The 23,374-nt window shown below is 32.5% G+C and overlaps 5 protein-coding genes across 7 annotated transcripts; 4 read left to right on the forward strand and 1 right to left on the reverse strand.

Moving 5' to 3' along the window:
* The first annotated feature begins 3,576 nt into the window (after window positions 1-3,576).
* Window positions 3,577-5,061, forward strand: LOC18602493 (RNA-binding (RRM/RBD/RNP motifs) family protein). Of its 2 annotated transcripts, none has more exons than XM_007033901.3 (3): window positions 3,577-3,695; window positions 4,200-4,669; window positions 4,767-5,061. In XM_007033901.3, exons 2-3 carry the CDS (start codon window positions 4,223-4,225, stop codon window positions 4,938-4,940), a joined length of 621 nt encoding a protein of 206 aa, XP_007033963.3. In that variant the 5' UTR covers window positions 3,577-3,695; window positions 4,200-4,222; the 3' UTR covers window positions 4,941-5,061. The 2 variants fall into 2 exon arrangements, with proteins under 2 accessions (XP_007033963.3, XP_007033964.3); XM_007033902.3 differs by having other exon boundaries at window positions 3,596-3,695; window positions 4,195-4,669.
* Window positions 5,062-9,148: 4,087 nt separating this feature from the next.
* Window positions 9,149-10,163, forward strand: GUN4 (protein GENOMES UNCOUPLED 4). Its single transcript, XM_007033903.3, has one exon. The coding sequence runs from the start codon at window positions 9,265-9,267 to the stop codon at window positions 10,033-10,035; it is 771 nt and encodes a 256-aa protein (XP_007033965.3). The 5' UTR covers window positions 9,149-9,264; the 3' UTR covers window positions 10,036-10,163.
* A 1,393-nt stretch (window positions 10,164-11,556) lies between these two features.
* Window positions 11,557-17,090, reverse strand: LOC18602495 (glycosyltransferase family protein). 2 transcript variants are annotated; one of them, XM_007033905.3, is made up of 12 exons: window positions 16,861-17,090; window positions 16,656-16,732; window positions 15,877-15,952; window positions 15,715-15,787; window positions 15,566-15,617; window positions 15,282-15,343; window positions 14,937-15,000; window positions 14,353-14,410; window positions 14,163-14,249; window positions 12,851-12,944; window positions 12,440-12,544; window positions 11,557-11,984 (listed from the first exon to the last, which is right to left on the reverse strand). In XM_007033905.3, exons 1-11 carry the CDS (start codon window positions 16,947-16,949, stop codon window positions 12,452-12,454), a joined length of 825 nt encoding a protein of 274 aa, XP_007033967.2. In that variant the 5' UTR covers window positions 16,950-17,090; the 3' UTR covers window positions 11,557-11,984; window positions 12,440-12,451. The 2 variants fall into 2 exon arrangements, with proteins under 2 accessions (XP_007033967.2, XP_007033966.1); XM_007033904.3 differs by having other exon boundaries at window positions 11,557-11,961; window positions 16,861-17,088.
* Window positions 17,091-17,541: 451 nt separating this feature from the next.
* On the forward strand, window positions 17,542-18,250 carry LOC18602496 (Ribosomal L18p/L5e family protein). The gene has a single exon (XM_007033907.3). The coding sequence runs from the start codon at window positions 17,638-17,640 to the stop codon at window positions 18,028-18,030; it is 393 nt and encodes a 130-aa protein (XP_007033969.2). The 5' UTR covers window positions 17,542-17,637; the 3' UTR covers window positions 18,031-18,250.
* Window positions 18,251-19,210: 960 nt separating this feature from the next.
* LOC18602497 (uncharacterized) lies at window positions 19,211-21,561 on the forward strand. The gene has a single exon (XM_007033908.3). It carries the CDS (start codon window positions 19,211-19,213, stop codon window positions 21,314-21,316), a length of 2,106 nt encoding a protein of 701 aa, XP_007033970.3. The 3' UTR covers window positions 21,317-21,561.
* The last annotated feature ends 1,813 nt before the right edge of the window (window positions 21,562-23,374 follow it).

A 23,374-nucleotide genomic window follows, 5' to 3' on the forward strand; every position in this document is an offset into this window, starting at 1 on the left:
ATATAAGCCAAGTAATGAAAGGGTTACATATCTTAAGGCTCACTTTAAAAATATAAAAAAAGTAATCAAAATACCAACCAAGTCCCTATATTAATGCTTTTGTTCAATTTAATCGTTATATTCAAAATCGAAACAATTTAAATCTTTTATTTTAAAAATTATTTCAATTTAATCCCTCATACTAACGACATTTAATTTTACAATTAAAAATATAACATTAGTACTGACGTGACATATTTTGATAACGTGGTATCCACTCAATGACATGGCATGTCACATTGCGTCAACTTGATAACATGACAATGTTGACGTGGCACTGACATGCTGACATGTCAATATGACATGATAGATAAAAAAATTTCTAAAAAGAAATTTTTGTACCAAGTTATAAGGATTAAATTAAATAAAAATATATAGTACATGAATTAAATTGAATAAAATTGAGATGTCAATAGACTAAATCAAAAAAAAATTAAAAATACAACTCTTTAAATAGATAGTAGATGTACTTATTAATAAATTAAATATTTAAGTGTAAAATATTTATATCATTAAAAAATATAAAAAAATATTTTCATACTTGATTATTTGATTGTCAAATATGTACATTAATTTATTTTCTTTGCAAAAATTAAATTTGAATTCTCCTTTTATAAAAAAATTGAAAAAAAAAATGTATACTTAAAATTAAATTTAAATGAATAACTTACATTATGTTAGATGAAAAATGAGATATGAAGTTAGTAATAATTATAAAAATAATTTTTCGTTCTGACTTGTTTAATTTAAGTATGATAAACTTCTTATTACAACCATAGAACCTAAGTTACTCCACCCCTTTAAATTTTTTAGTTATTTTTTATATTTTTATTTTGTTTAATATTTCAAGTTATATTCTTTAGGTTGAAATTTCTTGGATTAAAAATTGCATTTATTGTTGATAGAGTTAAATATAATTGTAAATATTTACACAATTTTATTTTGTATTTACAATTTTTTTTGTAGATCCAAATTAATCATATAAATGTAAGTTTAACATAATTTGATTGTGGTATTTAAACTTAAATAAAATTATTTTATAAGAAATATTGAGTAAATTTGAATAAAAAGTAAATTAGGTAAGGGTTAAATAATTTCAAAAGAGTGGATATTTGTAAATTGTGAAAATTGTAACGAAATCAATCTATTTTGTTTATATGAATTCAGCTCAAGTTAAAAACTTAGTTAAATAAATTTTAAATTTCTATACTATTATAAATAAAAATAATAATATTTTTATATTATTTTATTCCAATATAATGTAACTTATTCATTGACTTTAGATATAAAATTTTTTTCAAACTTTTTTATGGAAAGAAAATTCAAACTTAATTTTTGCGAAAAATATAAATTAATGTACATATTTTAAAATCAAATAATCAAGTATGAAAATATTTATCTATATTTTTTAATAATATAAATCTTTACCCTTAAATATTTAGTTTATTAATAAGAATACCTATCATCTACTTAAATATTATATTTTTTAAATATTTTTTTAATTTAATGCCTCAATATTTTAATTTTGTTTAATTTAGTCTTTATACTATATATTTTTATTCAATTTAGTTCATATGACGTGACATAAAAAAAAATTGAAATTTTTCTATCTGCCACATGGCACTGACATATCAACATATCAATGCCAAGTCAACATTGCAACGCCATCAAATTGGTATCACATGGCATGCCACATCATCGTGTGAGTGCCACATTATCAAAATATGTTATGTCAATACTCATGTCAGCGTTAATGTAATCTGTTTAACTGCAAAATTGGATCAGTTAGTGAAAGTGATTAAATTGAAACAATTTTCAAAATTAAGAGATTAAATTGCTTTGATTTTGAATACATATATTAAGTTGAACAAAACGCATGAGTATAGAGACTTTATAGTTATTTTGACAAAAAAAAAAAATAGATCCACATATGTTTTGATATCAATAGTAATAATCATATTTAAACACTATTTGTTAGTAAATTTTTAATCTTAAATCACAATTCTCAAAAACTTAAATTTAAGTTATTAATAGTTATTGACTTAAAATGTTTATATAAATATTTATAATTGCGTATACATCTTATGTAAGATAAGAAATCATAAATCAAAAATAAAAATACATAAAACTTTATGCTCAACTTGCAAATTTCTTTAAAAGAAACAACAAAATTACAAATTTATTCGGTTTTATCCAAGTCTATTCCAAATTTGGAAAATTAAATCCCAACAATTTTGTTATAAAGAATTAATAGGTTTTATTTTGGAATAATCATAATAATATGGTAATTTTCGTAATTTCACTACTATGATAAATTTTTTTCCTATTAATAAGCTTTTCAATTTTTTTTTTGTGTTCAAGAGAGTATTTAAATTACCATGATATAATATCATTAGGTTAAATTATTTTAATTTTGGAAGATCCTGTAATAATCCCATACTAGCCATCACTGTAGTATTATTGTAAATATTCTTTAGAGAAAAGAGTGACAAAATATGTAATAATTTCAATAAAATCATTTAAAATAATTTAATAATGACTTTTTTTATGATTCTTATTACTTTTTCAGTATATTTTATACATATAAAAATAAATACATAGAAAGTATAATTTTTCATAAAAAAAAAAACTTTTGAGAAAGTTAATTTCCATGAAGAACTGAATACTTTATTTTAGTCTATGCTCATTTTTACTTAAATATTTTCTATCACATATAAAAACCAGTAAACTATATATAAAGAATGTGAGTGAGATTTTAAATGATTTGAAAGATATTTTGGTCCTTTGTTATAATTTTGTCCTGGAATTTTGGATGGTATATAAATAAGTAAATTTATTAAAATGTCACATGTTTATTAACTTATAATAAAATAATTAATTATTAAATATATAATAATAGTTTTATTTGTAAAATTTAAAAATTTTATTGTTGATATATAAAATAATAATTTTATTTCAAAATTATAAATTAATAGTTCTAAGTTGTCAGTGTATTTTGCAAAAATTTGTAGTCAAATAGTATAATTTTATTTTTGTTTGAGTATTTACTTAGTGATGTTATTTTATGCAGTAAAATAATTATTGGAAAAAAATTGTCATAACGAATTCTTTGAAAATGTAAAATAAAATAATAACAATAATAATAATTAAAAAAACCTTCAATACTAAGCTGAGTTCATGAGGAAAAATCATCTTATATTTTTTATAGCATAATGGTTGAAATAACTATTGAAATATTTAAAAAATTTTAAATAAATTTAAACGTTCAATTAAATTTATAGATTTTTATTATAAATTAAATATATTTTTTATAATTAATAATTAATTATTATTATTAATAAAAATAACGAAATTATCGTATATTAATATCAGCGCATCAAATCATTGTTAATTATAATAAATCAATTTGACAGATAAGTGAAAAATGAAAAATGTTGTTTTGATTAATTATAATTAATCAACAAGTAATAATAAAAATGTATTTGATTAAAATTTTTAAGTATTATGTTTTTTTTTCCGGAAGTAATCAATATTTAATTAAGAACAAACAAAAAGTTGCCGCTCGGCGCTAACAACAAAAACTTGCTTCAGTGCTTGCCGGTGTACATTAAACTTTCCCGCTTTCTTCTCTCCTCAGTCCTCACCCATCAACTCAGGTATCGTTTTCATTATTTACTGTTTCGCTAAGTAATCTCGTCTTTGCATTTGTTTTTTCTTTTCCCTTTCAAATTTCAGCCGTTTCATGTAATTTTCTTCATTTTTCCTGTATCCCGCTAGGGTTCAAGAGCAATCCGAAAGGTTCTTTTCTGTTGAATTTAAATTTTATGCAAAGGAAACAATGTCTTGAACGATTAATTGTTGGTTAGAAATCAAAATGCATGACTTTAGTATTAATAGATGAAACAAATATGTTAGAATTGGCTTTGTCGTTTTGATTATTTGTTTATCTTTCAACAAATAATGGTTGTGCTTTCTAAAAAATTTCGAGGAAGCAAAAGGTAAATAAAATAAATAACAATTTATCTGAGTCGTAATTAAATTAGGGTTTAGGAACATCACATTTTTGTTGTTGGAATGAATTCTGTGGCTAGTTTTCTTTTCTTGGGAAGTTGAGGAAGGGAATTGGTTTGGCTAACTAATTTTGGAATTTAAAAGGTCAGGTTTCTAAGTTTTCGATCCGTGAATGGGGTCGGCAGAGCAAGGTGAGTATGCTGCCTTTGAAGAGAAAGTAAGGCGGACTGTTTACATGGACAACCTGTCACCGAATGTTACTGAATCTGTGGTGAGAACTGCCCTTGATCAGTATGGAACTGTCAAGAGTGTTCACTTCATTCCGAACTATCTAGAGCCACAGAACATCCCCCAATGTGCTTTGGTGGAGATGGAAACAGAAAAGCAAGTTGAAGTTGTCATCTCAACAATATCTCAATTCCCTTTCATGATGTCTGGAATGCCAAGGCCTGTGAGGGCACATGCTGCTAAAGTGGAGATGTTTTCTGATCGCCCTAGACAGCCTGGCAGAAGGATACATTTCCGCTGGTTGGATCCTGCTGATCCTGATTTTGAGGTAGCAAACAAGCTGAAGCATCTTGCAAAAAGACATGCTACTGAAACTGCAGTGATGCTCAAGGTAAAATTGCCTTCTTATTCAATAGCTGTTCTATTTAAATTAAGGTGTATAAATATTGTTTCTTTCCTAGTGAACATGTTAATTTGTTGCTCTTTAGCACCAACTGGAGAAAGAGGAGAAGCTTGCGAAGCAGCAAGGAGAGGTTCTGAAAGCAAATTACAAGAAGTATGAGATGATAGATAGTTTGATGGCTGATGGAACTGCTCGACGTTTGGCACGGCGTTATGATTTGAGAGTTTCAGATGACTCAGGCCCTTCTACCTTTCATTGACAAGTAACCAATATATGCACTAATGTAAGTAGCTGTGCTCTTTGGGCATGTGTTAAATACTTTGAAACATGTGGATATCTTTTCTTTTCCCCTAATTTTAGGTGCAATTAGATTTTGTTCATGTGATCTTTTCATATCATCTGATTGTCAAATTCCTGAAAATTTTCATGCTAGATAAGCACAAAATCACAACTATAATATACTCATGAGTATGTCCTATGTAGGTAATATTGTCATCAAACCAATGCCATGAGTTTGAGTTGATCCAAAAATTGTGATACATAAAAAGCATAGATAGTTCTCATTCTTGATTGATGATTTGCCAGAATCAGGGCTGTGTATGCTCTCTCTCATCCTTTGAAGAGGCAATGCAGTGTAAAACTCCTTCATTTAACCTTTCCCCCCCCTTACCTGTATCCTTAAAGCATAGGTAAGGATACTTTCATCTTGTCAAAAATTTGATTAAGGGAAACAGGTGGCAAGTGCCTATTCAATTTGATTAGCTGATGTAGAAACAAGGTTTAACTTTACTAATTTATTAGCATATGATATTGGCATATATCATAACGGTTATAAGTGACGGTGTCATCATGATTCTTTAAATTTTCAAAAACAATTACTACTATTAGTTAATGCATGCAATGACTTTGAGTATTTGAGCTTCTTTGAATAGCTACTCTTGGATAGAAATTTGTAGTGTGCCATCAGGGATTCTGATGAAAAAGTTAGCAAAAGAAAGCACTCATCTTGGAATGGGGTTTTACCTTTGATGCAATTAATGGTTGATGTCTACAAAGGTTGCTAACCTATATGGGATTGAAAATTCTTAGGTGTTTGGAGAATGTTGGATGGTGTTCAATTAAACTGATTCTTATTGACTTTGATTAATGTTTTATATTTATCTTTCTTTGGATTGAGGGGGGGAATTTGACCTTGATATCTCCTTTTTAAAAGCATGGTTGCTGATAGGCTATTGTGTTGGTTATTGTGAATATTTTGTTAAAGTAGATTTCTTTTTAGAAGGAAGACAAAAAAACTTATTAACTTTTTCAATATGTAAATAGCTCCGGAAAGCAACAAATTTCAAAGACAACCCCAGTGAGTGTCAATCATTGTTCACCCTTTCTTTAGCCTGATCTCCTTTATTTCAAATCTTGTCAAAATTAAAATCCTCATTTCTGTGATACTCATGCACATATATCATCAAACAGAAACAAGTGTGCATTATCATTGAAAAGTTTTGGCTTTTTGAATTGAAATTGTGGTTGATTTGGTAAAGATTTGTAGATAGTTTGAGCATAAGTAAAGATTTGACGGCTTTTATGAGTTTTGGTTGGGTTTTTGTGTCTGTCTGGTGGGATGATACTTGGCCAGGTACTTAATCTGTAATTTGATTCTCTCAAGATGTTTTATCTGCAAATGAGTGTTTACTTCAAAATTTAATTAGTTGCTTTGCTGTAATTCTCTCTGTTTGTATTTAATTTGTTCATGAGTATGATTGAACCAAATAATGTACATTTTGGCCACTTGTGACGGCCTTTTGATGCTTTATCCCTTGATATATTATAGTTGTGAAGCTTACATTTGTACTATATTTGTATATTAATGCTTTAAGAACTCGTGAAGAAATTTTGCCTGTGTTTAATTTGGTTCTTTTAACGTTAAACACAATCACGATACAAATAATATTCGTGTCTTAAATTTGAATAATGTATATATATATGTTTAATAATTGTATAACACGATACAATAAAATAAACACGTTTATTAAACGTATTAATATATGGCACGACATGATTAATAACACAATTAACACGTTTAATACGATTAAATAAAAATATTTATAATTGAATTTAATTTTATTATTTAAATTTAAAATCAATAATTATAGAAACAATTATGATAAAAAAATAATAATAACATCAAATATAATAAAATTTAACATATATAAAATTCATTATCATATAATATGATAAAATCCATTATTAACATTGAACTTTAAAATATTAATAATATCTAAAATTATCTATAATTAAATAAATATCATTAATCATATGATGAACTATGATTAATTCCAAACACTCCAATCAAAATCGAAAACTCATTTGTCAATGTCATATCATTTTAATGTCACAAAATCTAATAATGAAATGAAAACAATATATGAATAAAAGTAGATCAAAAGATTTAAAATGATAACAAAGCAAAAGTTCAAAATTAGGATTTGAGCATGATATAATTATATTATTATTTGCATAAAATTTAAAAATTTTATTAAAATAATTATTTAAAATTATTTAAATAAAGTTAAAATAATTTTTTATTATTAATTTTTAATAAGTTGATGAACGTGTCACGCATGCACATTTAAATACAATAATACGATTAATTAAACATATTACTTGTGTCTTACACGAAACATGTTAAAATTAAATCTAAATTTGTTTAATCTCATATATTTTTTTATATTGTATTATCATGTCATATTCAAAATTGTTAAAGTTTACTTGAGATTCTGTTTGAAACTTTCAGCCTAAAAAGAACTCCTTCAAAATTGAAGTAATGAGCCACCCATCAGCGGCGACTACAGAGTAGTAGGTGTGTGTAGAAAAGACTAGCCCTTCCAAAAATGGATAACTCCATGAATGCTCCTTACACTCCATTTTCTCCTTTTTCCCCAAGTTCTTTTAGGTAGCTTAAGGGAGTGGGGATTCTAAATTTAGACCTTATCCCTCCTAAGAAGAGTTAACAACCGGTAGGCCTAGCTTTATTTGTTAGCAATTGCATTTAGATAATCTTCGGACAATAAATATCACATTTTTGCTCTTTCTGGAATAGTATTATGTTAAAGAGTATTTAAGTATTCAATTTAATTATAAGTTTATAAAGATTTTTCGGATTTGAAATCTTAAAAAATAAATAAAAAACAATTTGTTAAAGGAAATAAGATTTAAATTGATAAAATTTAGCCATTGCTAGTAAATAAAGAAAATACGGCTTATAAGTATTTTAATGCGTAAATAAATTATCCGAAATCTATAAATACACATTGTTGATCAGTTACAGGTATTATTTTTTTTTTATTTTTTACAACAAATTAATATTCGGGTAAAGAAAAGTGATTTTCATTGCTCTTTCTGTTCTCATTATTGTAGAATTACGAAGGGCACAACAAACAAGAAATAAAAATAAGGTATTGTGTCTTTAAAATAACAGCCTAAAACCTAGAAATTGAAACGTTGCACTATTGATAAAGTTCTTGTTTTGAAAACTGTTACCGAATTAATTGAATCAATCTTTTTTTTTTTTAAAGATTTATACACTTCTATTATGTAAGAAAGCATTAATTATGTGAAGGCCAACGGCCAAGCCTATGTGTCCCAAGGCCCAACCGCTCTATACCGAAATGGCTAATTCCTTGGAGGGAACAGGTCCAGATGTTTTGACTTCCTTTTTTGGAGTTAATTAGCTGCACCTTGGAGATTAGACTTATACCCAAAATTTTATGACAATTTGAATCATTATGGCTATTAACTTTCAAATTTATTTTATGAACAAATATTAATAGGTTCATATCAAAATTTAGATTAAAATGTTACGTGGGATAGAGGAATAAATTTGTTTATTGTGAGATTTGAATAAAATTTTAAATTTGAACTGTAATATTTTTCTTTCGTTAGAAAGAAAAAAATAACTTAAAATTTCCTTTAAATAATTAGATCAAATTGAGTTCCATTCTGCACCTGAGTATTTGTCTTATTAGTTGGTGCATAATCTCTCTATTTAAAGAATAGGATTCGAATTCTCTCTCTCTCAATTATAAAAAAAAAAAAAAATTGAGTTCCATTCTTGAATGATTGGCATAAGCAAATAAAGGAATTCTATACACTTTAGTTGAATTCTACAGTTAACAAAAAATGAGTCAATGTGATGATATATATATATCAATATCTATTGCCTATTAATCTCACATAGACATAGGGTCAACAAAATTTGTTTGGGTCCATTCCTTGCCATCATCAATGAAAGTTAGCATAATCAAATTGAAGGAGAGAGAGAGAGAGAGAGAGGGGGGGGGGGGGGGGGGGGGGGGGGGATATAGCCTCACCCTGAGCTGGCCAATCAGAATGCTGCATTGTATTACTCCAGAATCCTGATGGGCTGTTTCTGTTCCCTCCTCACTCATATCTTATCTTCCATCAAATAGGGTTCGTAGGTACTGTAAGCCCATCACATTCCTCTCTACCACCCCTTTTTGGCAATCCCACCACACTCTTAAATTTCCCTCTCTTCCCCCATCCATCCATCCTTATCAAACCAAAATATGACCACAAACTCTCTAAGGTACCTCCATCATCCCCAATACTCTTCCCTCAAACGCCTCTCCACCTCAGAATCCATCCCTCCTCCTCCTTCCTCCCTCTTCATCAGACCCTCCTCCTCCTCCACTAACAATCTTTCCTCCACCACCACCTTCTCTCTCTCTTCTACCACCTCTTCCACTTCCTCTACCACCTCCACTTCCCAGCCTATCTCCTTCGACGCCCTCCAGCACCACCTTTCCACTCAGAACTTCCGCCAGGCTGATGAAGAGACACGCCGTCTCCTCATAGTCCTAGCTGGGGAAGCAGCTGAGAAACGTGGCTATGTCTTCTTCTCTGAGGTCCAGTTCATCTCTGAAGCCGACCTCATAGCTATCGATGACCTCTGGAAGCAGTACAGCAGCAACAGGTTCGGATACAGTGTTCAAAAAAGATTGTGGCAGAAAGTTGACAAGGACTTCACCAAGTTCTTTCTCAAAGTTGGGTGGATGAAGAAGCTTGACACCGAGGTTGAGCAATACAACTACAGGGCTTTCCCGAATGAGTTTATGTGGGAACTAAATGATGAAACACCCGAGGGTCACTTGCCATTGACAAATGCTCTAAGGGGAACACAGCTGCTTAACAGTATTCTTAGCCATCCAGCTTTTGAGGGTCAGGAGGATGACGAAGAAGAAGGTGAAGTTGGTGGAGAAGATGGGGCTGTCAAAGGTTTGAGAGATGGAGCAAAGCCACTCAGCAACAAATTTTTCAAACCAGACTATAGCTTTTGATCAGTTTTTGCCCAATGTTTTAGCAAAAAACACTGTAAAACTTGAATTGGAATTTCAAAATAAATTAATCAATGTCTGTAATGATCATAGGTGGTATATAATTATTGCTTCTTTTTACAGGGATGAAATTTTGTCTTTCTTGTTGTCCACACCACTGTATTTCTTGCTTGTTTTTTTTCCCTCGAAAGCTTGCCTCACATAATTTCCAAGAGGCACAATGGCTCAGTTACCTTTTCTGTTTGAAATATTAAATGCGGGCGTTGGAGTTAAAAGCAGTCATTGGTATTTGATCTTCAATGCAATTCTGAGAGAAGGATGATGACAAACAAAAGACTGACTTGTTTGTTTTTTTGCCTGTTCTTGATTGTGACCTTTTTCTTTTGATTTGATCAAGGGTACTTGTTGAGAAAGAAAGAAACTACCCCATTGACAAACTATGGTCTGCATTGTGCCTTTCAAAGATTAAAATAATAGGAAAAGAAATGGTTAGGTTTGGTGAAGGAAATGCAAGTATGCCAAATTGTAATTCCATCATGGAGGCCATAGCGTAAAGGGAAAAAGTAGATGTTAAAGGTTCGGTGAAGCTTTTGGAATCAAAATCATTACTATGATGAATAAATAACACATGCATACACTATTGAATATCAACATAATGACAAAATTTCAATATAAAGATGTACTAAAAATAAACCCTTTTTTCTTAATCTTAGCATTAACTTAGACATCGACTGATAAAGAAAAAGTGGAAGGAGTTGAGGGGGGAGAACAATATTCATGGCTCTGCACTATCCTCGGCAGTTCTCTTCCAGAAATTTATGGCACAACACATTACAAATATCTTTATTTGTGGACATACAGAGAGACGAAACCCTGCAAGATTTGGACCTGTCCTTTTTTCCTTCATCTGGGTTTTGCAAATTTGCAGTGGCCCACATAGTGCTTGGTGGTAAGAGCAGAGCCAAGGATGGAATGGAAGCATTAAGCCCTCTTTTCTTTGTATAAAAGAATTGCCACGTCTCTTGACATTTCAGGGCTATTTTTCTCCACAATTTTGACTCATTCATGCACTCAAAATGCCCCAAAATTTTTTCTTCGGTTAAAAACTATGAACTACAATCCAGCTCACCCCAAAGTCACCAGATAATTAGACATTCTGTAATAGGCTTTTTGCCTGTTGAGGATTTGTTCCCCACTCTTACCCCCAAACTTATTAATACATAATTTAAGGAATTAAGTTTTTGCATTTACCAACGTTGAATACACTTCTTTGATTAAATGAAAGAATATAAACTTGATATGTTTGGAATGATTTATGCTACTAATTCTCAAGAGAAAATTTCAAAGCTTAGTTCCATTAAGTTAGCAGCTTCAATATTATATAGTTAGTTTACTCATCCAAACATTACTTTTTTGCTTGAGGGTTTGAACAGTGTACTTTAAGAATTACAAAAAAATGGTTAACCTTGTTAGAAATCCTGTCATCACTCTTATCAGTATAGAGTATAGAAGTTTTAAAAAGAATAATAATAACAGTTCTGTAAAGCATATTATAAGCTGAATGCTGTCAGCTTACTTGGAAGCAAAGTCAATTTAATGCTTAGCTTGGAAGATTACAACTTTTCCCTTGACTTCACCCCCTGATTTAACCAACTCAAAATTACAAAAATATCCCATCTCCACAATCTGATTTAGTTGCATGAGTGCTTCAACATAAATTAGCATGTCAATGGCAGCTTGCTTTCTAATTTGTACAATAATGCTACAACATGCAACCGTGTACCGTTAACTTGCTGTAATGGGAACATGCGAAAACACAAACAGATGGATGTATTGGTCCTCTGAAAAAATTTATCCTCTGAACATCGGAGCCTTTGTAAAGTTCTTCGGAACATACAGCTGAGAACAGATTTGAGACATGCTTCATACCTAAAAATTGTCACAACAATCTCCTTCAAAATAACAATTAAAGGTAAACAATTATCTAAGCAAGGTTCTGCTCACCTACAACTTTTGCAACTTGATTTAGAGGTACCCAAACCAGTTTCATGAGAAATAGTAGGGTTGTTAATGGTTAAACAAATTAAAGATGAAAGCAGGTCCAATGGCTTCAATGCATCTGCTTAGTTGTACAGAGTGAAATAACCGAGAATCCAAGGATGTACTCTTACAACTTATTTTAACTATACTCCTTTTCTAACAACTCATTTTAACTTAGAAGAGTACACTATGTTTTAATTTCATATCTTTCCCAAACGATCGAGGATAAACAATGAAGGAATGGACTGTTTAGCAAAGTATAGCATAAGGCCGAACCAATATTCCAATAAGATCACACTAACATTGCAGTGAACTTCTGACAGGGAAAATTAATCCTACAGTCAACTCACAGAGAAACCAAACTTACCAAAATAATGCACTACGCACAAGGGCAAAGTCTCTTGGTATGCAGATGTGAACCATCACATGACAGCATTGATTGTGTTCGAGTATACAAGCATGCTCCTGGATTCTGAAAGATAGAGAAAATATGTAATACTAAAGTTTTAGAATTAAATTTTTAGTGTATTGATAGGGTTTCATTTTTTATTACATGATTTGCATTTTCATAAAAATGAAAAACTAACTAGAATGAAATTATTTCAATTATGAGTATAAACAACCAGTTTAGCACACATAGTTTAATTTTACTTCCATGGCAAGGTGAGAAACTGAGCATGAAAGTTTTGATGTCCAAACACTTCCAAGTAATCACTAAGTTATCTGGTAATACACAATTCTTGCAAATATAAAGTTTTATAAAAAAGGGGCAATATACCAAATGTTTGGGAGCATCATAAACGACTTCTGCAGGTTGATCTGCACCAACACTTGCCAAGCATGCTCCTTTGCAGCTCATATATTTCTGGATACTGTTTAGAAAGAAGAACTCAAACCAAAATCCAAGAAGCAAAGAAGATATTGAAAGCGCATGAAACATTAATTTAGAAAATGATTTCAAGCACAAATCAAAAAGAACCTCCCTGTTTAATATTACACCTACACTTTCCTCCTTGGATGTTATAAGCCAAGGATAATATATATGGATGATAGGAAGTGCAAGAAGATTGGCACAATTCAGGTTATCAAAAGACAATGGGGATAAGTGTAATAACAAGAACTGTAACTTCAACAAAACCACCTAGCATTCTAAGGCATTCTCCTAGCATTTGATGGAACATAATTATCAGCAACATTTTTGAGAATGCAAGATACAAATGTGAAATGATAATGAAAAAGCAGAGAAATCACCACAAGATGTAGTAGAAAGTGAGGCAGTTTTTACATGAGGTTGTTTTGCTCTCTCTTTCTCTCTCACATTTGTATTGACATCTTGAAACTGGTTTTATTTGTCTTTGATTAGGTATCTGTAACAGCAACTAATAGTTTGTTGAATTACAAAGTGGCATGGTTTTTGGAAAAGCCCAGAAAGCCACAATTTCAATTTGAAGCACAATTAGATTCTGTAATTTCAAATTGCTTTATTTTGAATTGCTTCAGTTCAAAATTCAATGGGAATTTTCAAATGCTACATTCACACAAAGTCTAAAAGATTTCCTTATTTGAAATACTACATGTGATTAGACAAAAACTAAAGTTACATGTACATGGAAAAAAAATGTCAAGTATTTGGCCTTTTAACTAGTAAGAAGCCAAATTAAGCTGGAGGAGCATAGTGAAGCTCATCCTCACACCTTTGGCCACACACATTGGGGTAAGGAGAAAGAAGGTGACAAAAAGAAAATAAAAGCTAGTCTGTTCTTTGTGTGTGTATAAATGAAAGAAAAGCTTGTCTCTTAAGAGGAAGCTATATAGATTTATAAAAATATAAATAAAAGAATCTGCAAGAGAGCTAGTGCTGATAATCCCAACTCCTACAGCATGTCTCAATTTATGCATCAATTAAGGTATGTGCATGTGTCAATGTTTGTTTTGTGCTCTTCTGAGTGGCAGGTTTATTGTCATTGCAGGCAGATCAACCAAACAGAAAAAGCCACTCCAAAAAATTTTTAGCCATGTACTTAGAAAAATAATGAACAAGAAAACCAAATATTAGAAGAAAAAGGTTAAAAAGACCATGAAGAACTTACATGTCACACTGGTTAAGTACCAAAAGCTTATTTAATACGCATGATTGTCCATTTGACCTGCAAACTGAATCACAAGACTCTCCTTGCCTATGTTTCATGGAAAAAAGAGAAAAAGTGTTAGCTTGACAAAAAATTACATGTTAAGAGTAAAGAAACAGAACCAAATCAGCCAATCACAATGGAGATTCACCTTCCAATGATAACATTAATTCCATGTAGTCTGGCTTCTACAGGTGTGACAGAGGACCCTGTTGCAAGGAAAATTCAATCCATATAATTCAATGCTTAAATACTCAACCAGAAAGATAACTGTTGATTTCAAACAGCATAGTTATGCAAGTTAAAAATATATCAATAGAAAGGGTGTCAATATCTTACACGAGCTGCAAAACCTTCTGCTATTACTTGGTTATATTTATGGGCTCAATAGAAATTTCAAGGTTTTGGGGTTATTAAATTAATTAATCTATGCTTATTTCACAAGTAATATGGAGTAGCTTATAAACACTTCTATTGTTTCACCTTCTACAAGCTTTTGGACAATTAAGATCCCCTCTATTTCCTTTCCCTGGGTCATCTATTATGCTTTCAATTTCCTCTGTCACATTCATTTCTTTCTGATTTCTCTCTGTTCTCTATTTTCTATCTTTTCCTATACACCGCACCAGTGGAGCAGAATTTAAGAGGAAAATATAAAATATGAAAATGTAAAATAACTATTGGGATGAGCCAATGACATAATAATAATGAAAAGAAAATCCTGTCTCAACATACCAGTAGAATTTGATGGGAGTGAGAAGCAATGATGAAAATCACTAACATAAGCATTTTCGTGAACCTGAAACATAATTTAACCACCAGTATTGGAGTCTCAAAACATAAAAATACTGTTATATGAATCACATATATTGCCTAAAGAAATGTCACTATTGAAGAAAATGACACAGGTTATTAAAATTAACGAACCATTATCATGGTTTGTGATTTACAGCATTGCATAACTGTCTTCACTACCAATGGTTTCCAGGAAATTGTATCTAGATAGTTCTTTTTCATTTAATAAAAGAAATGATCTAGAACACCATAAATAAATTCCTATATCAATAGAATATCACTTACCACACTTTCAGAACTGTGACGGCACCTCCCAGCACAAAAATCAAAGACGCTGAGATAAGCCCCTGGAAAAGAAGGCCAAACAAAAAAGAGAAAAAAATTATGATGACCTGGTACCTCATAGACAATCCCTTAAATGATAGCTATGCCATGTTTAAAAACGAAAGAAAAGTATCACAATTTTGAAAATTAAATATATCTTCAGTTGGACAAATTACCACACCAAGAACCCAAGAAGTGCCAGTGATTACTTAGAATAATTGTGGCTTCCAAAACTATAAACTTACCTGCTGTAGCTGGCTTAGCTATTTTCAGTTTCAGTACTTGTTCTTTTTGTATCTGCAAAATAAATATCAGTATAAATTTAAGTTTCGCTATCATATAAATGATAATTAGCCAAAAGAAACGGGAAAAAAAGGAGTGCTAAAGAAGATACTTGAGCAGGGTGTAGGCAGCATGAAACACAAAATTCATAGGAGTTACAACACTGTGAAAGAATGTTGCATCCGCTGCAAATGAGAACAAAAGGTGTTACAAGCTACCATAAAGACTGTTATTAAAGTCAGCATCTTGGGGACCTTAGAAAAAATAAACTCACTGACAAGAGAATTTGTCTCCTCTTTCAGGACAGCAACGGGACTCTGGATCCAATGAGAGAGCATCACACACATAACCTACAATGTAAATACCAGTGTGAAGCTAATGAAACTAAAAGATAAGATGAAATGCCAGACTTATTAGATGCAATAGGTAATACAATAGCCAAAGTTAGAATTGCAACAAGAGTTACACAGACTCTCAAGTAGTGATGGTATGCATTAACAAGTAAGTAGAAACGTGAACACAAATTAAAGAAAAACGAGAGGGAAAATGAAGTCTTAAGTACAAATGAAGCCCTAAACAGATCAGATTAAACTTCTTCCTTTTCCCTTTCCATTCCATATCACAATTTTTACTTTCCCTTTTGTTTGCCAAACTCTGAGCAATCTGAGGATAGAACGAAAGATGAAAGAGTCTGAACCACAGGTGTATATCTTTGAAGTACCAATATTTAATAAAGTTTCTTGATTTACTGATATTGATTTAACAAAAAAAAAAGTGTCCTTTATATATTGTGGTAATAATGTTTTCGAATCAGTTCCATAAAAGAGAATCTTTTGCTTCAATGATCATGCGGAAGAAACTATGTGCAACCCCGGAATCACAAGTCATACGAGAAAGGAAACAGCTTTAAATACTTCCCATTCAGTTTTTCATACCTATTTTTTCCAACATCTAATTCCGTTGACCAATAAAACCAGTGATTTTTCAAAATTTACAAGCTCTAAAGCTTGAATTATGGCAGCCCAAAAGAGAATTGATGAAGCGAGTACTCACCATTATCATCAGATAATAAATATCTTCCTTGAACTGTTGTTCTGCAAATGCGCCTCTCTGGAAATCCAATCTCCTTCCTACAATTCCGTCAATCCCATTATTTTTTTTTTAAAAGAAAAGAATTAAAAAGCAGAAACAAAAGGACCCAAAAGTCTTTCGACATTAAAAATTCGTAGAAAGTACTTTCTCTCTGATTGTAATATACCTGTTAGCCGAAATGGTGAATGAGAATTGAACAAGGAGTTGTTGAAAGAAAACCCAGGATAAAATTAACCTGGATTTGGATTTCGACATACTTGTCTTTGATTTTAGCACCGATCAAAAATTTCTTATTCTTCCTTCTACTCTGATGTCTCCCTCGAGCCCCGACACCCGAGAATGCAAGTTATCGTTTGAAGGACAGCCCAACTGCCCAAGCCCATCAAGTACACCTGAATTTAAAAAATAAAAAATAGCTTTCCCTTTTTTGGTTTTTACATTTTATAAACAAAAGGATATTCATTTGTTTATTATTAAGAATTTTAAGATAATGTTTAAATAAAATTTTAAATTATTTAAAAATTTTGAATATATCAAATTATTATTAATTATAATTTATGTCACGTAGTATAATAATAAATAATATTTAATTTAAAATAAAAAATATAAAAATTTATTTAAACTTTTTAAATAATTAAAGGGTTTTTTTAAAAAAATTATATCATAATTTTTTTATCAAAATAAGGTTGTTTGTAATTTTGTTTACCAAATTAGAGTTCTTTAAACTATATTCCTAAATAAGGTAATTTGTCCGATTAGATTCCACGTCAGCATTCTTCTTTTCATCCTCTTTGATTAGGTTATACATAAATTAAGGGTGATGTGGATAAAATAATGCAGCGGAAAACAAGGGAAGGTAACTATTTTGGTTCTCCCCCACGCCCCATGAGCATGAAACGCAGCGTACCCCTCCAAGTCGAACATTGTTGGAGCCCGGGTCACAATGTGTGCAACTCAGAGTCAGCACGTGCTCCGCTTGGTCCTCTCATGCCGCAACATTACCGCGCACGTGACTCAGCCAGGGACCTCCTACATCGTCGCCATGGCCTCCTCCGCCGAGCAAGAATTCCTCATCCAATACCGCTCCAAGCTCGACCATTTCCCTCGATCCCACCACTACTGGGACGCCAAAGTCGCTTCCAGAGTCGGCGAGAAACTCGGGTTCCGCTTGAAGGCGATCGGCGTCAGCAACATCGCCGTCGATGTTAATGAAGAGATCTCCAGACCCATTCACCGCCGGAGATTGGTTTTGCCGCTCTTTGACTCGTTACGCCGCGTCGGTGTTGAGATCGATGGTGCCGATAGGTTGGCGGAAATCGGGCCTAGCATGGGTTAGGCTTTCATTTCGAAATTCAACAAACGCCAAGAGACATTTCCTTAATAATCTTCGCCCTTAATTCTTTAGGATGCTTTTAATTACAGAGATTCGGCCTCTGAATTATATTTTCTGTAATTCAGAATTGTTATATTTTTTTCTCTTCAGATATACCAAAAGGAATTTTGAGTAATTGAGAATTATTATTATTTTCTAATGAAAATTTCAATACAGTGCTTTACATTGCTTTGGTATCTTCTTCTGGGAAGTGCTGGTAGCCATTTTTGTAACAATACGAACTGGTAGGATAAGTTCACAGGATATTCATTCATGAGAAACTAGCTGAATTACCTTTTATTTTCTGTTGAAACGAAATTTGTCAACTCTAGTTTGCAGTGGAGTTCAGTACAAGTCCAAGCTATCATTACTTTGAAAAAGAGTTCAATCAGATTAAAGATTGACTTACAATATTGAAAAACCAGAAAGTACAACAACATTCAACCATATCTATTTCTTCTTTGAATGAGAAATGTGACCAATAATTAATTTGACACATCACAGTACACAACTTAGCTGATGATTCTTTAACTAAATCAGCCTGTTTTAACCTGAGATATATTGCAGAGAGTTCTTTTGATTTAGTATTTTAATTGGAAAAATTGAAATTAAGTGGAAATAGAGAAATAGCAAGTCAGAAAGTTGGAACTAAGCTATTGTGGGTTTGGCTTGGTAGCAGAAGTTAGGCCAGCTTGAAGAATAATCAAGAAAGTTGGGAGGATTTCCACAATGTCGAAATTAGTGAATAAAAGGCGCCTTTAATGCCTTAGGTTAAAGCTTACTAGCTCTGATATGAATCCAAAGGGGGATAGGGAATCAGTGGACCTTGAAGGAAAAAAATTTGACTTCATGTCTTTGATGATGTTGGTTTTGTTATAGTAAACTCATTTAGCCAATCACAGAATGGTTTATGTTTTTCTCAATGCAGAGGGGAAGGAGAAAGTAAAGCAAAGATACGAATTTAAGAAGGATTTTGGGATTTTCTAAATCCCACATGATGACTACTCACCAACTATCAATGATCACATTTGAACTATAAAACTGAAATTCTGGCATGGCTTTCCCCTCAAGAAACCATGGGGAAGTCCTCTGTTTGCTGATCCTATAGCTCATATTCTTGGAAAGAACATAAATCTAGACAGCAATGGCCTTCACCAGTTGTTTCTTATTGGCTTTCTCTATTGTTGTCATGCTTTCAGGCATTGATACAAACTTGGCAGCTCGCTATCTGCTTGACAAGACACGGTCTCCAGCTCCATCTGTGCTGTCCGTGTCTGCTCCACAATCATCACTGCCTCCGCACAGTTCAAAATCAAGTTTCACAGCACCTGCAGAGCCTCCTTTGGCCGGCTCTCAACCATCCGTTTCTAGTTCCATGCCCAGTTCATCAGAATCAACGACACCATCCTCAGCTTCAGATAAACCATCTCTGCCTAATTCTACGCCAAGCTTGACACAGCCCGCAGCAGCGCCTAAAGCTTCTACTCAGCCATCTTTATCTAAAACAATCCCAAGCTCAACACAGCCCACACCCTCTCAGCAAGCTTCCCGTAATTCAATCCCTGGCTCGAGAGAACCAACAATGGCTCCAATGGGTTCCTCTCATCCGTCCTTGTCTAATACAGAGCCAAGCTTGACACAACCCGCAATGTCACCTTTAGCTAATGCCCCACCATCTTCGTCTACTAATAATCCATCTCTGTCCAATTCAACAAACAACTTGGCACAGCCTGCTGTGGCACCTATGGCTTCTACTCATCCGTCTTCTCCAGATAAACTACCAAGTTTGGCAGTGCCTGCTACCTCGCCTTCAGCTACTACCCAACCATCGTTGCCTACTAATAATTCACCTTCGTCCAATTCAATGCCAGGCTTGGCACAGCCTGCTATGGCACCTATGGATTCTACTCATCCATCTGCACCAGGTAAAGTGCCAAGCTTGGCACTGCCTGCAACGTCTCCTTCAGAAACTACCCAACCATCGTTGCCTAATCCATCTTCGTCCAACTCAACATCAGGCTTGACACAACATGGAATGGCACCTATGGCTTCCTCTCTGCCATCTTCACCAGATAAGATGCCAAGCTTGACACTGCCTGCAACATCACCTTCTGCTACCAGCCAACCATCTTTGCCTACTAATAGTCCATCATTCTCCAATTCAACGCCAAGCTTGGCACAACCTGGAATGGCACCTATGGCTTCCTCTCAACCATCATTGTCAAACTCAACGCCGAGCTTGGGACTGCCTTCAATGTCGCCTTCTGCTACCAGCCAACCATCTTTACCTGCAAATATTCCATCGTTCTCCAACTCAACACCAAGCTTGGCACAACCTGGAATGGCACCTATGGCTTCCTCTCAACCATCATTGTCAAACTCAACGCCAAGCTTGGGACTGCCTTCGATGTCGCCTTCTGCTACCAGCCAACCATCTTTGCCCACAAATATTCCATCGTTCTCCAACTCAACACCAAGCTTGGCACAACCTGGAATGCCACCTATGTCTTCCTCGCAACCATCATTACCAAACTCAACGCCGAGCTTGACACAACCTGGTATGGCACCAATGGCTTCGTCTCAACCATCATTGTCAAATTCAACTCCAAGCTTGGGACTGCCTTCAATGTCGCCTTCTGCTACCAGCCAACCATCTTTGCCTACAAATAGCCCATCGTTCTCCAACTCAACGTCAAGCTTGACACAACCTGGAATGGCACCTATAGCTTCCTCTCAACCATCTTCGCCTGATAAAATCCCAAGCTTGGCATTGCCTTCAAATTCACCTTCTAATACCACCCAACCGTCGTTGCCTAACAATATTAATCCATCATTATCCAACTCAACCCCAAGCTTGACACAACCTGCAATATCACCTTCAGCTCATCAAGCTTCGCCCCAATCCTCAATGACACCTACGGCTTCACCAAATCATACATCTCCGTCTAATATTGCACCGAAGGCTTCCTCGCAACCATCTTTACCAAACACGACTCCAAGCTCGACACAATCAGCAGTTGCGCCTTCTCCTACTGCTCATCCATCTTCGTCTAATACAACGTCAGGGTTAAAACAACCCGCGATGGCGCCGCCAAGGACATCTGAGACACCTTTGCGTGGAGCTTCCTTGCCTCCACTTTCTGGCATGAACCCCACTACGCCAACAAATGCAAGCACAACGCTACCGTCAATCCCAACGAAAATCTCTTTCCCATTCCTTCCGCCACCATCTACCAAAACTAGGCCTTGAAATAACTTATATTCTCAATTGCCTAGTATGCAAGATAAGTATTTTAATTAATGTTAAGAATAAAACGGTGGATATCCTCTCTCACCAGCCTAATCAAAATATCAAATGATTCAAATAAGCAAAATGACTTGGAACATACATATTTAGCTATTTGTTTTTGGCTAATTTCTCAGGAAAAAAAAAAAGTCATGTAAATACTTGTAATCTTTTCTCCTGTATTTTTTAGACATTTGAGAAAATTTAAGGAAGAGAATAAATTCAATTCCGTACATTGTTGGGCAAAGTATGTATGTTATTGTCATTTTTTATTTTTAGTAAAAATAATTTCCATTTTCCATGAATGTGATTTCAAATTTAACCAAAAATGAAAAGAATTTATATATATTCTGTATGTTAATCTGGAAGAAATTTATTGTGTTTGATCTAACCAAAGAGTAAGGACAACCCAGTACTCCTTTAGTTGCCACTCTATGAGAACAACAAAAATAAATGCATTTTGATTAATTAGTTCCTTAATGGATTAAAAATGTTATAAATTGCACTCAACTATTTAATTTTGTAATAAATGCATCTATTTTTCTATTCAAAAAAATTATATTCATTTTTTTAATTAAAACAAAAAATATGTCACAAGTTTCACTGCCGCTGATCACCCTTCAAATCGAACTTAATCTTCAACTTTACAATACAAAAGGAAACCACGAAGAGTCTTCCGATTTATCCATCTAGAGATAGTGCTACCCAAAATACAGCGAAGAGCTTATAGTAAAAGTTGGCCTCCTTTGACGAACTCATTTTTATGAATTGTGAGGTTTGATGCATTTTTATCAGTAGCATAAGGAGAAAACACTTTAATGTAAAAATTATTTACAAGTCAACTAATTAAACTTGTTGACGGAAGAAATTTTCTATGCTTTTAAATTTGTAAAACTCAAAAAAAGACGATGGTTTGCATAATTGATAAATTTTAATATGTTATTGTGAAAAACTTTTTAATAATAAAATAATTTTAAAAATAGGCTATAATGAAAAATATTTTTTGACGGGATGGTTCAAATTATAGAAAAATTTTCAATTTATTCAAAAAATAAAAAATATTAGATTTCAAAGTGTTTTTCAATGCCATTAAAAAAAATAGATTTCAAAGTATTTTTCATAAGCTATTAAAAAAAGTGTTTTCATTATTTTTTTTCAAAAGGTTAATTTTTAATTATCAAACCAACTAAATGATAAAAAAATTTATATTAATAAAAACTAGACATTTTACCTTCAAAACCATCATAACAAATCAAACCGAATAATAAAAAAATTCTATTATTAAGAAATTAGACATTTTACCATTAATTCAAAACCATCATAATTGTTGACTGAAAACATCCTCATCAATATATAAATAAAAATATGAGTTACGACATAATTAAAGATAATGATGAGAACTCAACATGTATTCATTTGAAAAAGATAGAAATTAATTGGATTTCGTTTTCATGTAAATTTTTTAAAAAGTTAAAATGCAATCAAAGTGGATCAAACCAAACTAATAAAGTGGATATGATTTTGTCAACTTAAGCCAAACAATGAACGCTCCTAATTAATTATTACACCCCTAATTATATTTAATTAAAAAAAAAAAGAGTTGTGATAACCCCTAGCTGTGGGCCATGGATTCGGCTGTGTTTAGAGGCATCCAACTGCTTGTGGTCAATCATATCATCAATAACATAAAGGTAGAAATTTGAAAAAAAGAAGAGAAAAAGATGAATGAAGCATGTGCCCTTCATTTCGGCCTTTGCTTTCAATCCGTTTCTTTCTTCTTTACACAAAGCCAACCTGTTTTTTTTTGCACCACATTTATTATTATTAAGTCAAACAAAAGGGTCGGGCATTTAGAGGTAAACAGCTCTGCGACAACAATACACGTTTTCTAGGATGGATTTTGGACATGTCTTTTCCCAAATCAACCTCTGTTTCTTTTTTTTTTAATTTAATTTATGTAATCAATAATAATTGAATTAATAAAATTATTGAATCAATTTAACAAGATAAAACATAATATCT

The sequence above is a fragment of the Theobroma cacao genome, chromosome 4 (assembly GCF_053813885.1).
Source record: "Theobroma cacao isolate CCN51 chromosome 4, ASM5381388v1, whole genome shotgun sequence".
NCBI lineage: Eukaryota > Viridiplantae > Streptophyta > Magnoliopsida > Malvales > Malvaceae > Theobroma > Theobroma cacao.

What these genes read in the sequence shown, in the direction of transcription:
- LOC18602496 (XM_007033907.3), top strand. Translation starts at nt 17,638, where the DNA reads ATGTGTGCAACTCAGAGTCAGCACGTGCTCCGCTTGGTCCTCTCATGC.
- LOC18602495 (XM_007033905.3), bottom strand. Translation starts at nt 16,949, where the DNA reads ATGTCGAAATCCAAATCCAGGTTAATTTTATCCTGGGTTTTCTTTCAA. An exon ending in ACTCCCATCAAATTCTACTG is followed by an intron (nt 14,411 to 14,936) that starts GTATGTTGAGAC and finishes TCCTTGCAACAG; the next exon opens with GGTCCTCTGTCACACCTGTA. An exon ending in ATTAATGTTATCATTGGAAG is followed by an intron (nt 14,250 to 14,352) that starts GTGAATCTCCAT and finishes CATGAAACATAG; the next exon opens with GCAAGGAGAGTCTTGTGATT.
- GUN4 (XM_007033903.3), top strand. Translation starts at nt 9,265, where the DNA reads ATGACCACAAACTCTCTAAGGTACCTCCATCATCCCCAATACTCTTCC.
- LOC18602493 (XM_007033901.3), top strand. Translation starts at nt 4,223, where the DNA reads ATGGGGTCGGCAGAGCAAGGTGAGTATGCTGCCTTTGAAGAGAAAGTA. An exon ending in AAACTGCAGTGATGCTCAAG is followed by an intron (nt 4,670 to 4,766) that starts GTAAAATTGCCT and finishes GTTGCTCTTTAG; the next exon opens with CACCAACTGGAGAAAGAGGA.
- LOC18602497 (XM_007033908.3), top strand. Translation starts at nt 19,211, where the DNA reads ATGGCCTTCACCAGTTGTTTCTTATTGGCTTTCTCTATTGTTGTCATG.